Below are 12,316 nucleotides of genomic sequence, written 5' to 3' on the forward strand. Positions count from 1 at the left end.
AATAACAAATAAAATGTCTAATAATACTGGTTTTCTTTAAAACAACAACAACAAAAACTTCACCCTAAAGAACAAACTATTGTTCAGACATAGAAAATTCCTATCAGAATCTCCCTTGTTTTCTTGTTTGATGTGCTGCTTAAAAAAAATTAATAAAACACAGGATAACCGCCAAATGGTATGCAGTTTTGTATTAATTTTGTCTTGATGAACTACAGAAGCTGAGACAAGCAGACATAGAACTAGTTTAGATGATACTCTTCGCGAGGTGGGAAGTGTAAGTGCCCTGCAGCCATGCTTCTCCTCACGGCTGCTGCAGTCCTGTGCCAGCCCTGTGCCTGGTGGGCAGACACTTAAGACGGATTCGCTGAGTAGCTGCAGATACCGGTTTAAACTGGGGCACACTGGCCTGGCTGAGGGAGATGCAGTATGCCCATCCCAGCACATGGCAGTTAGAGGTCCTGTTCGGCTATTTAACAGGCTGGGGGCCAGCCTCGGCTTCCTGAGACCCTGTCTCAAAAACTGTAGTAAGTAGATAGATAAATAAGTGGGAAAGAACAGTATACCAACGGAAGTATTGCTTCTGAAGTCACAGGACTTTCTCTCAGCGCTCTGCTGTCCCCTCCACCCTGGGGTCTCCCAGGTTCTCAGGCAGCTGAGATGCTACAGGAGGAGAAAGTGGGTATTGTCCTCTTAGTATTCCAGTATTATTGTTTTACTGTGTAGCTCTCAAGGCTCTTGATAACTTCGCTCCCTTGCCCTCCTCATGTCACTAGTCCAGTTCCTAGGGTCTCTCCTGACCTATTTTCTCCCATTTCCTACCCCATTGCCTTCTGTATTATCTTTTATGTCCCTGTAGAGTCCCACTGTATCCTTCAGTCTAGCTTTCCATGGTTGCAAAGTATGTCACTCACTCATGTGACTCAGGTTCAGAGCTGACCATCCTGGTCTTCTCACTTGATACCCCCACTGTTGTCTGCCACCAGCATGGACACCTTAACAGTCATCAACAAACACCTTGCACAGCCAAGCCTGATACCCATCTGTCACCGTCCCTTCCGTTCTTGGCCCGTAAAACTCACAGGCCTCAATTTCAACCAACTCAGATCAGTTCTGCTTCGATTTTCTGAGCATCTTCTATATCTCACCTTTGCCCTGTGACCCTGGGATTGCTCCTGTGTTCTCCCCTACCATACTTGTCAAGGCTCCTTGAAAAAAAAACTTGTATCAGCATGTACTAGGTACAAACTTAAACCAACATAGTTTGCAGTTGTTTTGTTTTATTTTTGTTTTTCTTCAGATTTATTTTTCCTGTTTTGTTTTCTTTTCTCATATCAGTGAAGAAAGGGGGCTTTGAAAGCTTCATAAACTGTCATCTAAAGCAGACTGATTCTTTTTCAACCTTTCTTATCTGTATTCCATTCTAGGCTGCTATATCAAAGCACCATAAAGTAGATGGCTCAAACAAACAAACAAACTTCCACATCTTCTCGCTCAGTCTGGAAGACCCAGGCCTAACTAACAGCTGACAGTAGGGTTAGCTCCCTTCTGGGGCTGTGGAACACAGGCACTTCCTGAATGTTTCCCTTGCTTTTCACAGTTACCAGTCTGCTACCCTCCCCAGCCCTACCATGAGGGGCACTTTGCCTGTGCTGGTCTTTGTCCAAACTCTTCCCGTTTCCCGTATCAGGCACCAAGACAAATAAATAAGATATTCCAAAATGCCACACCTGACTGAGGTCCTACCTCAGTGATCTCTTTTTTTGTTGTTGCTGTTGTTGGTTTTTTGTTTTTTGACATAGGGTTTCGTTCTGTAGCTTCGGCTGTCCTACACTCACTTTGTAGACCAGGCTGGTCTTGAACTCACAGACTGACCTCATTTTAACTTGTCTCTCTAGAGAGCCTGTATCCAAATAAGGTCCTGTTTTGGCTTGTGATATTAGGACTCCATACTGTCTTTTGCAGAGACACAATTCTGCCAGTAACATTAACATCAACATCATCACCCTTTTCTTTTATATCCTCATGTTTATTGTCTTCTGGTGTTTGAGATGCTTGCTTCTGGTGCTTATCTCCTCCCTCCTCTGAAGAGGATAGTGCCAACAGCTCTCCTGTTCCACCTTTCAACAAGAACCTACCTCCCCTTTGTGGCCACTGAGCAGAATCAGCGTAACTGGTCATCATGGCTTAAAGGAGATTAGGAAAGAAGATATATAGTAAAGTTTCAGATAAGCTGTGGTAGCTCTCCAGTTCAGCACATAGCCAGCTCTAACAGTTAAGCCTAAGAAGATACTGTCCAGTAAGTAGCTACTCAAAGAATTTCTCATGGCCAGTTTACTGACTCTTCACCATCTGCGTGTTCTGTTCTTTCCAAGCATATAGTATGCAGAATCTTGTATCCTTTACCAGAGGAGACTCTTCCAGGTCTCCTGTGATTGCTTACTTCATTTCTCATCCATGGCCTCTGAGCGCTATGGGCTGTTAATCTAACCTAGCCATGGATGCTCTTGGTGAAGTGGCTTGTCCACTAAAGCTGCACATGTACAGTATAGAATTGTGGAGACGACAAGCTGTCACAACAGAAGATGAAGATTGCCACTTAGGAACGCCTTGCTTAATGCCCAGCATGCATATGCCGTGTCACCAGCATTCTGGTAAGAGCGCTCTGCCTTGCAGGAGCAACTTACTCTTCAGACCATAGTCCCACGAGCCCACCCAGGCTACTGCAGTTACAGCTGCACATTTCTCTGTGGCAGTCAGGAGTCACCATCAGAAGTTAGGGGCCAGGTAGCTGATTGCCCGGCCTATCTTCAGGTACTCAGTTCTCTTATTTGGCTGCTGCTCTCAGGCTCTTCCTGTGTCCTTCATGGTCTGTCCCCTAAAGAGTGCCATCCTATGGCAGTGCACGCTGGCCACCAGAGGGCAGGGATGAGTCTAGCAGGTTTGTCCACAGAGGCTCATCTGAGTGGCTTTTACCTGCACAGCACCCTTGCTGTGGGCTTGCTTACTAGAGCTCTGCACCCGCCGCCTCTTTCCAGGCGTGCTTTTCTAGTCTTCTGCTCTTGAGCAGCATGGCTGGATCTCGGATTTCTTTTTCATGATATTTGACAGTTAAAAGAAAACAAAACTTTTCATGTAGAATGTCATCCAGCTGGAAGTTGTGTTGTTGTCATAGTCGTTTGAGGCAGTTGTCACAACACATCCCTTTCTGATGCTTATACAGGGTGGGTAGTTCAAGACTGGCCTATATAGTCAGACTTGGTTTTGTTTTTAAGTTTTGTTTTGTATTGGTTTTTACATTTTTTTTATAAAATCTCAAAAATATCGAAAAATCTTGAAAACAATATACGCTGTAGGGGCTGTAGGGCTAGGGAGATGCTTTGGGGGATAAAGTGCTTGCTGTGCGGGCAAAAACGAGTACCCACCCTTACAAACATGCACACGCATTTGAGCACCACCCACACAAACATATAAAAAGAAATCATTTTGTGTGTCTAATGTCAAAGTTAGAATAGAGTAAGTCACTGCACTGGCTCTCAAGCATGAAGGGAATTTGGGTTTTGAACAGAAACAGTAGAAGACCACAGCTCCCAAAGCCCTGTCTCTGTGCCAGCTGTATAGAAATGGCTGAGAAGGCACTGGAGCCTCTAGCTGGAGAAGGGAAAGGGGAGAAGGGTTAGGGGCCAGAAAACAGTAGCAGTAGGGTGCTCCATGCAGAGATGTCTCCACTGAGCAGGAGAGTAGAAGTTGGTCAGTAAAGATATAGACAAGGGGTGGGCTGCAGCTCAGTGGTAGAGCACTTATGTCCCATGCATGATACCCAAGGTTTAGTCCAGTGCTTCAGTAGCCAAATAACTGAATAAATAAACTCTACACAATAACATTTCATGATAGTTTTCCATTATAAAAACAAAATTCAGATTGCTATTTGCTGATGGCAGCATTGCTCACACCTCTCAGAACATGGAACCCTGTCAACATGGGCACCACACACTGGAAATCTAAGAGTAGCTATGAGATGTGACCGGTTTAATAAAATAACGTCTTGCTTTGTGCTAATTGGGGAAACTATTTAATAACTATTCCCTGGAAAAATATTATCATATTGAAAGTTCAGTCATTAATAGATGATTGTTCCGTTTTAGCAGGAAGTATTTAGCACAGATAAATCAAGTATTCATTAGTATAAGACCCACAAAAAAAATGTGCGAAGCCTTAATCCAGCTAACTCAGTGAAATTAGTATCTACTGATTAAAAAGAAAGTTTGAGGACACTAAAGACATGGCTCAGTGGTTAAAGCACACGCTATTCTTCCAGAGGACCAGAGTTCAATTCAGGAAACTCACCACCACCTGTAACTTTAGTTCAAGGGGATCCAGTGCCTCTGGTTTCTGTTGATACCTGTATTCATGTGGCATACAGTCACATATGAACAAAACTTATAATAATAATCTAAAAATACAATGTTTTGAAATATAATTATTTCTGCCATCATGCTGTTACCTTTCTAGATATGCAAATAGTAAAATGTAAAAATTAACATGACTTCCTCCCAGAAAAATGTGTGGTTATAAAATAAAATTTGCTTTGTTAAACGATTGTAGAGCCAGGCATTCTAGCACAGCACACCTGTCTACTGCCAGCATTTAGGAGGCTAAAGCAAGAGAATTGACTGCCAGAGATCACAAAACTAGTATGAACCAGCCAGGGTAACATAACATGATCCCATCTTGAAAACCAAAAAATGTTCTAGGCTTTTATCTGCTCTCTAACTTTTCTTAACTACTTGCAAGATACTTAATCTTAAAGAGATAAATATGATTTGTTAATTGATTTTTTAAATTGATATTCATATTCTGCTTTTATTTTTATATAAAATATATCTACTTCCAAAGCTGTATATAGAATGAACTTTTTAAAAATGCACAGATAACTCATTACAGTCTTAAAATGAATTCTTTCATAAAGCAAATAAATATTCACTCATTTTATCTTTTGTGTAAATATCAAGCTTGCTTTTAGCAAGATTTGCCTTGACTGAAGGTTATGTATATTGGGAATACTTTTTCACTTTTAAATACTTTTTCACTTTTTCACAATAAATGCATTATTGGAGAAATGTCTTTAACTGTAGGTTGAGGTCTATACAATATGCTGAATCAGTTCAATCTTTTATTTATGCATGGTCACCATGGTGAGTCATGAGCTGATGTGTCTCCATTTTAGTTGTGGGTGGAGTAAGTGAGGCAGCCTCCTTATGTAAGGTGTTTACAGAGCACTCTGCCATCTCTGCTGGAAAGCACCTCAAAATAATCATGTCAGTATAGTTTGCATAGTAACAGGTTCTCTTTTTCAGAACATTTTCAGGTGTGTCATTTTAATGTCTTTACTCTCTCTGAATGACCAAAGCAGATGTTCTTTCTCCATTTTATAGGTGATTTGACTTTTCCAGAGCTACACACTGTAACTCTGATTGACCAAAAATCAATTAAGAAACAAGTATTTTAGGCATCTCTGGTGTGTTTTGTGACATGCAGGCCCTGTGGGAATTCTGTAAGGAGCTCCAGTCGTATTAATTCTCCTGTGAACACTGAGGGTTCCAAGGTTTGCAGAATGAAGCCACACATTTCTGTAGCCCACAGTGTGCTGCAGGGAAAAGGACATTAATATTGATTTCAAGTGCCTTCTGTATGGGAGATGAGAATTTATGTTTAAGCCCCCCGGTCCTGAGAAAGATCTTTATTTTTACATTATTTTTTTTTTTTAATGTGGATGGTACTTGTGTGCGTGTGCACATGCCATGTCCAAACGTGGAGAACAGAGGACAACTTAGTGGAATCATTTCTCTTCTACTTTAGCTTGGTTTCAGAAGTTGACCTTAGAGAGCGAAGCTTTCATACGAAGGACCTGACTTGCTGAGCATCCTGCCAGTCCCCAGTGTTATTTTTGTTGATAAGTAAGGAACCCAGACTCCAAATATGTAATGTTTTTAAAGAGCCTTCTGTGTATAGTTTTAGAGTTTTGTATCACAGAAAAAAATTAATGAAGGAGGAATACCTTCATAGAGAACAAACATGGCATCTATGATTGATCAAGCCCTGCCCATGCATGTGCAATTGCATGAAAATACACGTTATTATGTACTGAGTTAAATTTTTAACTGGACAGTAAATTAGAACAACTGGTAAATCTCTATGAAGTACATAAATTGAAGCAGTAAAGACAAGGTTGGCTAAGAACATAGGGCCCAGAGTCAGACATTCTGGTTGAATTGTCAGTCCAGTGTGTGCCAGCCTTGGCACGCTTGTGAGCAGTGGAGATGTGACAGGGTTGTGATGAGAGCTGCCTGGCCAGACTTGTGTGTGGCCCAGGGTAAGGCTCCCAGCAGTGAGCATTCCTTAGAAGCAGCGGGTCACCAGCTACGGTTCCTGTTAACTGCTTCTTCCCTAGTTTTCACTGATGCCATTGCTGTGACTGTTGCTCTTAATCCTGTCCCTCTCTCAAGGAACTCCAGTTCCCTTTCCCAGGGCAAGTTAATAGCCTGGTATCTGAACCTAATTTTTGAAAGGACATAGGTGTGGGCAAAGGTGCTGAAGATGAGGAAGAGGAAGCCTCCAAATCTGCCAGTGTGAGGTAGACTAGCTGCTGTTGCCTCGTGTTTCTGCGGGGTGCGCCCAGGCCACCCTTTCCCTACCACACCCGTGCCTCAGGGGTGCTTCTTCCTTGCTAGAGAGCCACACACTGCCTACCTCTCTTTACTTGCCCTTGTTCATTGGAGGCTTACACACTTGAATTGCTCATTCTCTTGGCATCAGTTTGCTACATGCGTTGGGAACCACAGGTATGGTGTGTGGAAGACCATGGCTTCAGAATCAGAACACTGACCTTTGAACTCCACTATTTATGAAATGTTTGTCAGGTAATTTCATCTGTCTGAGCCTGTCTGTTTGCAGAGCATCTGTCTCTGAGAGTTTGGGGGTTCCGTGTTAACTGTCTAGCTTGTGGGGTACTCCTGAGACCATGGCACTGCCGAGAGATTTGCATGAACTGTACTTGCCAGCGGTTGGCAAAGGTTTGCTGCCCACTTGACCAGTGAGTTTTGCTGGCATGCTACTCAGATCCAAAAGTACTTCCCTGATTACTCAGAAGCAAAACCATTCAGAATTCCTGGCCTCTGGAATTTTGGTGTCCTAATATTCTCCTGGCTCTTTCATTTCTTGTTCATAGCCTTTGTTCATAAAGATTCATTTAGATGAACTTAGTCACTCTTTCCTTTCCTCCCTTCCTTACAGTTTTGTTTATTAGAGGAAATAAACTTTTGTCCACTATTGGCTCTAGCACCTGTCTTTTAATCTGTCATTTCCCCTCTTCTCTTCTTTCCCGCCTCTAAGCCTGTTTACGGCACAGCCTCCTCCTTTGGCGTCCACCCCTGCATGGTAATCTCAGGCCCTCCCACCCCACTTCCTAGAACTTCTGTGAAAGTCCCCCAGTGACCCCTCCAGACCCTGCCAGATTACATTTCCCTACATTCTAAATTCCACACAAAGTTTTTAAAACTTCTCCCAGCGTGTCCTCAATGGTCAAACTGCCTCTTAGGATTTTTGCCTCCAGAAAAATGTATTTTTAGTATTCTTACCCAAATCCTATGAAGGCAGAAAATACAAATATGTTGAGGGAGGAGGGCATAGTAGAGGCTTCAACCAGTTTTTCAGACCCAAAGAACAGCAACTGAGTCAGCAGATAGGGATGTAGGTTCAGGAAGCACCACAGAAAATGATTTCATGCCTCTCGAAGTTCCCTAGAAAAGCTGAACACTTACAATAGTGTGGGCGTTGGACATCTCCCCTCCCCCCATTATCACTGGTGACGAGCACATCTTTATCAGTGACAAAGATGTGACTCTTCATTTAAAGAAGACGGAAGGAATGTAGGAAAACAGCAGAGAAGAAGATAGGTCAGTGCCAGCTGTGAAAGAATAGGAGCCCATGTGTTGTCAGGAAGCGGCCACTTTAGAACGCCATACTCTTAATGTCTGCTTAAAGTCGAGAGCATCAGGAGCTAGTGAAGAGTAAATTTACGATAACAGGAACTAAGTCGTTAACATCATTTACACACCACCATGATGCCGTGTTCTTATAAAATTGAGCATGTTTTTGAAAAGGAAAAAACCAAAAGCTCTTGTTTTTCTAGACTGAGCTTTGGAGTTGGGAGAGATGGCACAAACAAATGACTGCTGTTTTGAATCCTTTTATGAAATGATGTGCATTTAACTATGGTGTGCATTTGATCTTTAAATATAGTGCTTTAACACAGTCCACAACAGAAAGGAGATCTTGGTCAAGCTGTCAGTGGAACACTCTTGCAGGTTTGCTTCCAGCTGGGAGCTAATCCAGTTTAGCACACTAACACCAGTTATACATCTGTTCTCACAGGAGCATGGCTTCTGCCCTGCCAGAGAACATCAGCAGCCATGACCTGGAGAACTGCTGAAGGAGGTGCATACAAGCTCTGCCCTGTGCAGGCTGCTCACTCCCAGCTGGCTGCCCCAACAGCTAGAGAGTGTGGTCTGAGAGGCCCCAGTAGTGTGCCAGTCAGTTAAGTCTCCCCTGTCCTTCTGCACCATGGTGTGCTGCTAGCATACTTTGCTAAGGAAGTCCAGAGCCTCACGTCCACATTGGGAACTGAGGTTTTTGTGAGGGTGAGCAATGCACGTGCCGTCTCTAAAGAGACTGTAGAACATAAAGATGCTGCTGTTTCTTGTAATGCTAAATGGCACATATAGGAACTAGCCTTCCCTGTAATTGTGAGTGTTTTCAACACCTCCGGTTTCTAGTTCTTGATATTTGCTGTGTGCTGCTGGAGCTCTGGGTGTGTAGCTAATAAGAACGCCAACTGACAAGCGTGGTGAGGATCTATGAAGAGTCTAGGGGGCTTGGACTGGGCCTGGCAGCAGAGCAACAGGCAGTTTTGCGTGTGCGGCCACTGTATCTTCACCGCTGTGGAACTTACTTTGATCCAAAATCTCGATTGCTGTAGCTGTGAGAGGACTGTATCCAAAGTACCGTCTGTGGAGGGTCTAGGATTCCTCTCTGGGACTTTTGTTTTGGTCCTGAGTGCAGAGCTGCAGAATAGGATATTCTTGTATTTTCAACTCTTTTTCAATAACTCCAACAATCAAAAGGTCATAATTTGGCATAATGATGCTATAATTAAGTTGTGGCAAATGATAGCATTTGTAGATTTTATAACCAGAATTGATTTGTAAAATGAACACAGTCCCAGCAGTTTATGTTAACATAATTAAATGGAAATGTAATTCTAACTCCGTTTGCTTATTAAATTGAAAATTACTGGGTTATGAGCGCTCTTACATTCCTGTCAAAATTGGTGTAAGTCTAGAATTACATGAAATATCCATTAAAATAAAGCGTATGTAAGGTTCTGTTGCTGGTGTGAACAAATTCCTTACAGCATATGCTTAGTGTTCGTGGGAGAGCAAGTGCTTCTGGGAGAGGCCAGCTCACAGCTCTTCTTCTCTCCACAGCCACTGGTTTAGCGCTGGGGCTAGGACAGAGCACGGCCAGGTAAGGAATGTTTCTTTCAATGCTGTCTCCCTCAGGATAAACAGTCAGTCTATAGAGAGAGCAACTTATTTTAAAAGGAGTTAATTGGGGAGGCAGAGGCAGGCTGATCTTTGTGCATTAGAGACCAGCCTGGGCTACAGAGACAGTCCAGGAAGGAGAAACCCTGTCCTGAACCCCCCCACCCATCCATACTTCAAAAAAACAAACAAACAAAACAAAACAAAAACAATAGGAGTTAATAGTGCTGTGTCTTAATGCTGACTTCAGCAGGCATCTATGATTCCTTCCACTGCCACTGTCCGAGTCACATAGGTTACCTCTGTGGAGTGAGTCACATGTCAGACTGTACTAGGAAATACTGGCTGTGGCAGTGTGTGCTTGTCCAGTCTAGGGCCTGGGAGATGAAGATGAGAGGATCAGGAGTTGAGCATCCTCATCCATATAGTGGGGCTATCCCTCAAGGCCAGCCTGGCTGGCAGAGAAATTGTCTCAGAAATCCAAGTCAACACATAAATTAAAGCCCGTAAGATCAGGAGGTGCAGGTTGTTTTATTGAGGTGAATAGGAGGCAGTCATTTCTAGAGGGTTTGATGTATGTCTCAGTGGGTGTTCTAAGCTAGCTTTGTGACATACATGCAGTGCTCAGTGAGTAGTCGGATTGGCAGGAACTGGGCGTTCTCTTCGATTGTCTTTACAAATGAGTAAGGAGTCTTCCTTGCACTTGGGTGTATTGTTGCTTTAAGATGTGCTAAGTTTATATAGAAGTTACATTGTGATAAATCTGAAAATTTAGTGTTTGACTACTTGTGGGGGCTTTTGCTCTTCTGAATCATAGAGTTAAGCTTTGGTCTTGTGATCTATAAGGAAAGTACTGTTTGGAAGTTCATGGGACTCTGGGAGCTATGGCTTCATTAGGACAACATGCCTGACGTGTGAGAGCCCTAAGAGGCCCTGGCTCAGCTCTGCACAGGAGGAAGTAGATTTTACTCACAGCTTCTAAAGCGGGGGTTACCAGTTCTTCCTCACTTTTTAAGTTTCATAATTCTTTTGACTAATTTTTAGTTTGGCCTTTGCTTAAACTTTGGTATACATTTCACATTTTTGTCCTGACTGGATAAGTCATTAATTAGTGCTTTCATTTGTGGTAGTTAGGCTCTGTAAGTAGACTCAAACACTGAATTCCTTAATACTGAACCAGTGATCTTAGAGGAATTACAGAGCTAGTTTTTTTTTTTTTTTTCAATGCAGTTTATTCAGGAACCTTGAACAATCCTCGGACCCTGGGGAAAGCCAGCCCACAGCTTAAATAGCCTCTGGGTAGCCAACCTCAGCGTGCCACGTGGGCAATGCAGATAGGTCCACATACATGGAAGCAAACCAGATCCTCAGCCTTAGCCAAATGTGGAATTGTTCGTGACAGAGAGCACTCACCATCGGGAAGGTGGAAGGCGGAAACCAGCTCCATCTTTAAGGCATAGCATTCCGCAGCTCTCTACAGTTCCCCCTTTTTGTTTTAGACGCATCAGGCAAGAGTAGAGGTCTGATCTCTGATATTAGAAATAAATTGGGCAGAGCTAGTTTTTTCCGGGAGTATAGTCCCAAGTCTTCATCAGCCAGTCAGTTTGTGACTTTGGTGATGGTGGTGGTGGTGGTGGTGGTGGTGGTGGTGGTGGTGGTGGTGGTGGTGGTGTGTGTGTGTGTGTGTGTGTCAGAGAGAGAAAGAGAGGGGAAGGGAAAGGAAGAGGGAGAGAGAAAGATTCTGTTTCAGTATCAAACCTTGACCCATTAAGCTCTACCCAATAGCAGTAGCTTCTGAGCAAGGCTGTCTTCACAGGCACCCTTTTCTTTTTCTAGCCATCACAGCCCTTGAGCTTAAAAACAGTAGACACTTCCTGAGCCACAGAAGTACAAAAGCATTGAATTCAAAAGAACATACACACTAAAACAACTTATTCGCTGTGTGAGAGCGGGACAGCATCATCTGAATAGGTTCACTCACCTAGGAGACTTGGTTTTACCTCTCAGGGTATGTCTGCAGGCGACTGCCAAAGCACAGAAAGAATTGATCTGGGTGTCAAAATAATTTTCGGCAAGTACATACACAGTCAGTCATGGAGCCTGCTCAGTGAGGACCAGTTAGCTTGGAAGCAGATAGGCAAATGCAAGCATTTACATTGTGAAGCATAATCATTTCTCAGTTCAATATAGTCCTAACTGTGCTACAGTGAACAGAAGAATTCTAAAATTCTCCACTAAATGTTGAATGAATGACTTGCCTGCAGTCACCTTTTTTTCTTATTCCAATGTAGCAACATAAAGTAATGATAATATTGACCCAATACTCCTTTGAAATTCTCACCTCACTAATTCCCCACCTTCCCAATCCTTTCTTTCCTTATTGCTTCATCTTATTTCCATTTGCATGCTGTAGCATTATTATGCTTCTGTCTCTCTTAGGACGTAACTTCCCTGTCATCTTGTTATCTGTCAGATACTCGCTACTTTTACAGGAAAGGGTATTTGTAGAAAGCAGCATCATTTTTCCATGCAGACATAATAGTCTGAGCATGGAGGCAGTGACTGTTGGTAGCTGTGTAGGTAAGCAGGGATCACCCAGGTAAGAAAGAGGGGACATCTGTGTGTCACGGTGTGTTTGTGGTATGTATGTCTCTATATTTGTGCTTGTGTATATCTTGTGTGTATGTGTCTGCTTCTGCATGAGCATTTGAAAT

General features: G+C 43.0%; 1 protein-coding gene across 5 annotated transcripts in view; it reads left to right on the top strand.

Moving 5' to 3' along the window:
* The window catches only part of Gpatch2 (G-patch domain containing 2), a 135,500-nt gene that overhangs the window by 87,673 nt on the left and 35,511 nt on the right, over positions 1 to 12,316 (top strand). For 3 of the 5 annotated variants that reach the window (XM_021638225.2, XM_060364892.1, XM_060364891.1), the window contains exon 7: positions 9,546 to 9,585. The exons of the other annotated variants lie outside the window; for them this stretch is intronic. In XM_021638225.2, the coding sequence (XP_021493900.1) occupies positions 9,546 to 9,585 (40 nt within the window). The remainder of the gene's footprint in view (positions 1 to 9,545; positions 9,586 to 12,316) is intronic. 5 annotated transcript variants of the gene reach the window in all.

Source organism: Meriones unguiculatus, chromosome 11 (assembly GCF_030254825.1).
Source record: "Meriones unguiculatus strain TT.TT164.6M chromosome 11, Bangor_MerUng_6.1, whole genome shotgun sequence".
Lineage (NCBI taxonomy): Eukaryota > Metazoa > Chordata > Mammalia > Rodentia > Muridae > Meriones > Meriones unguiculatus.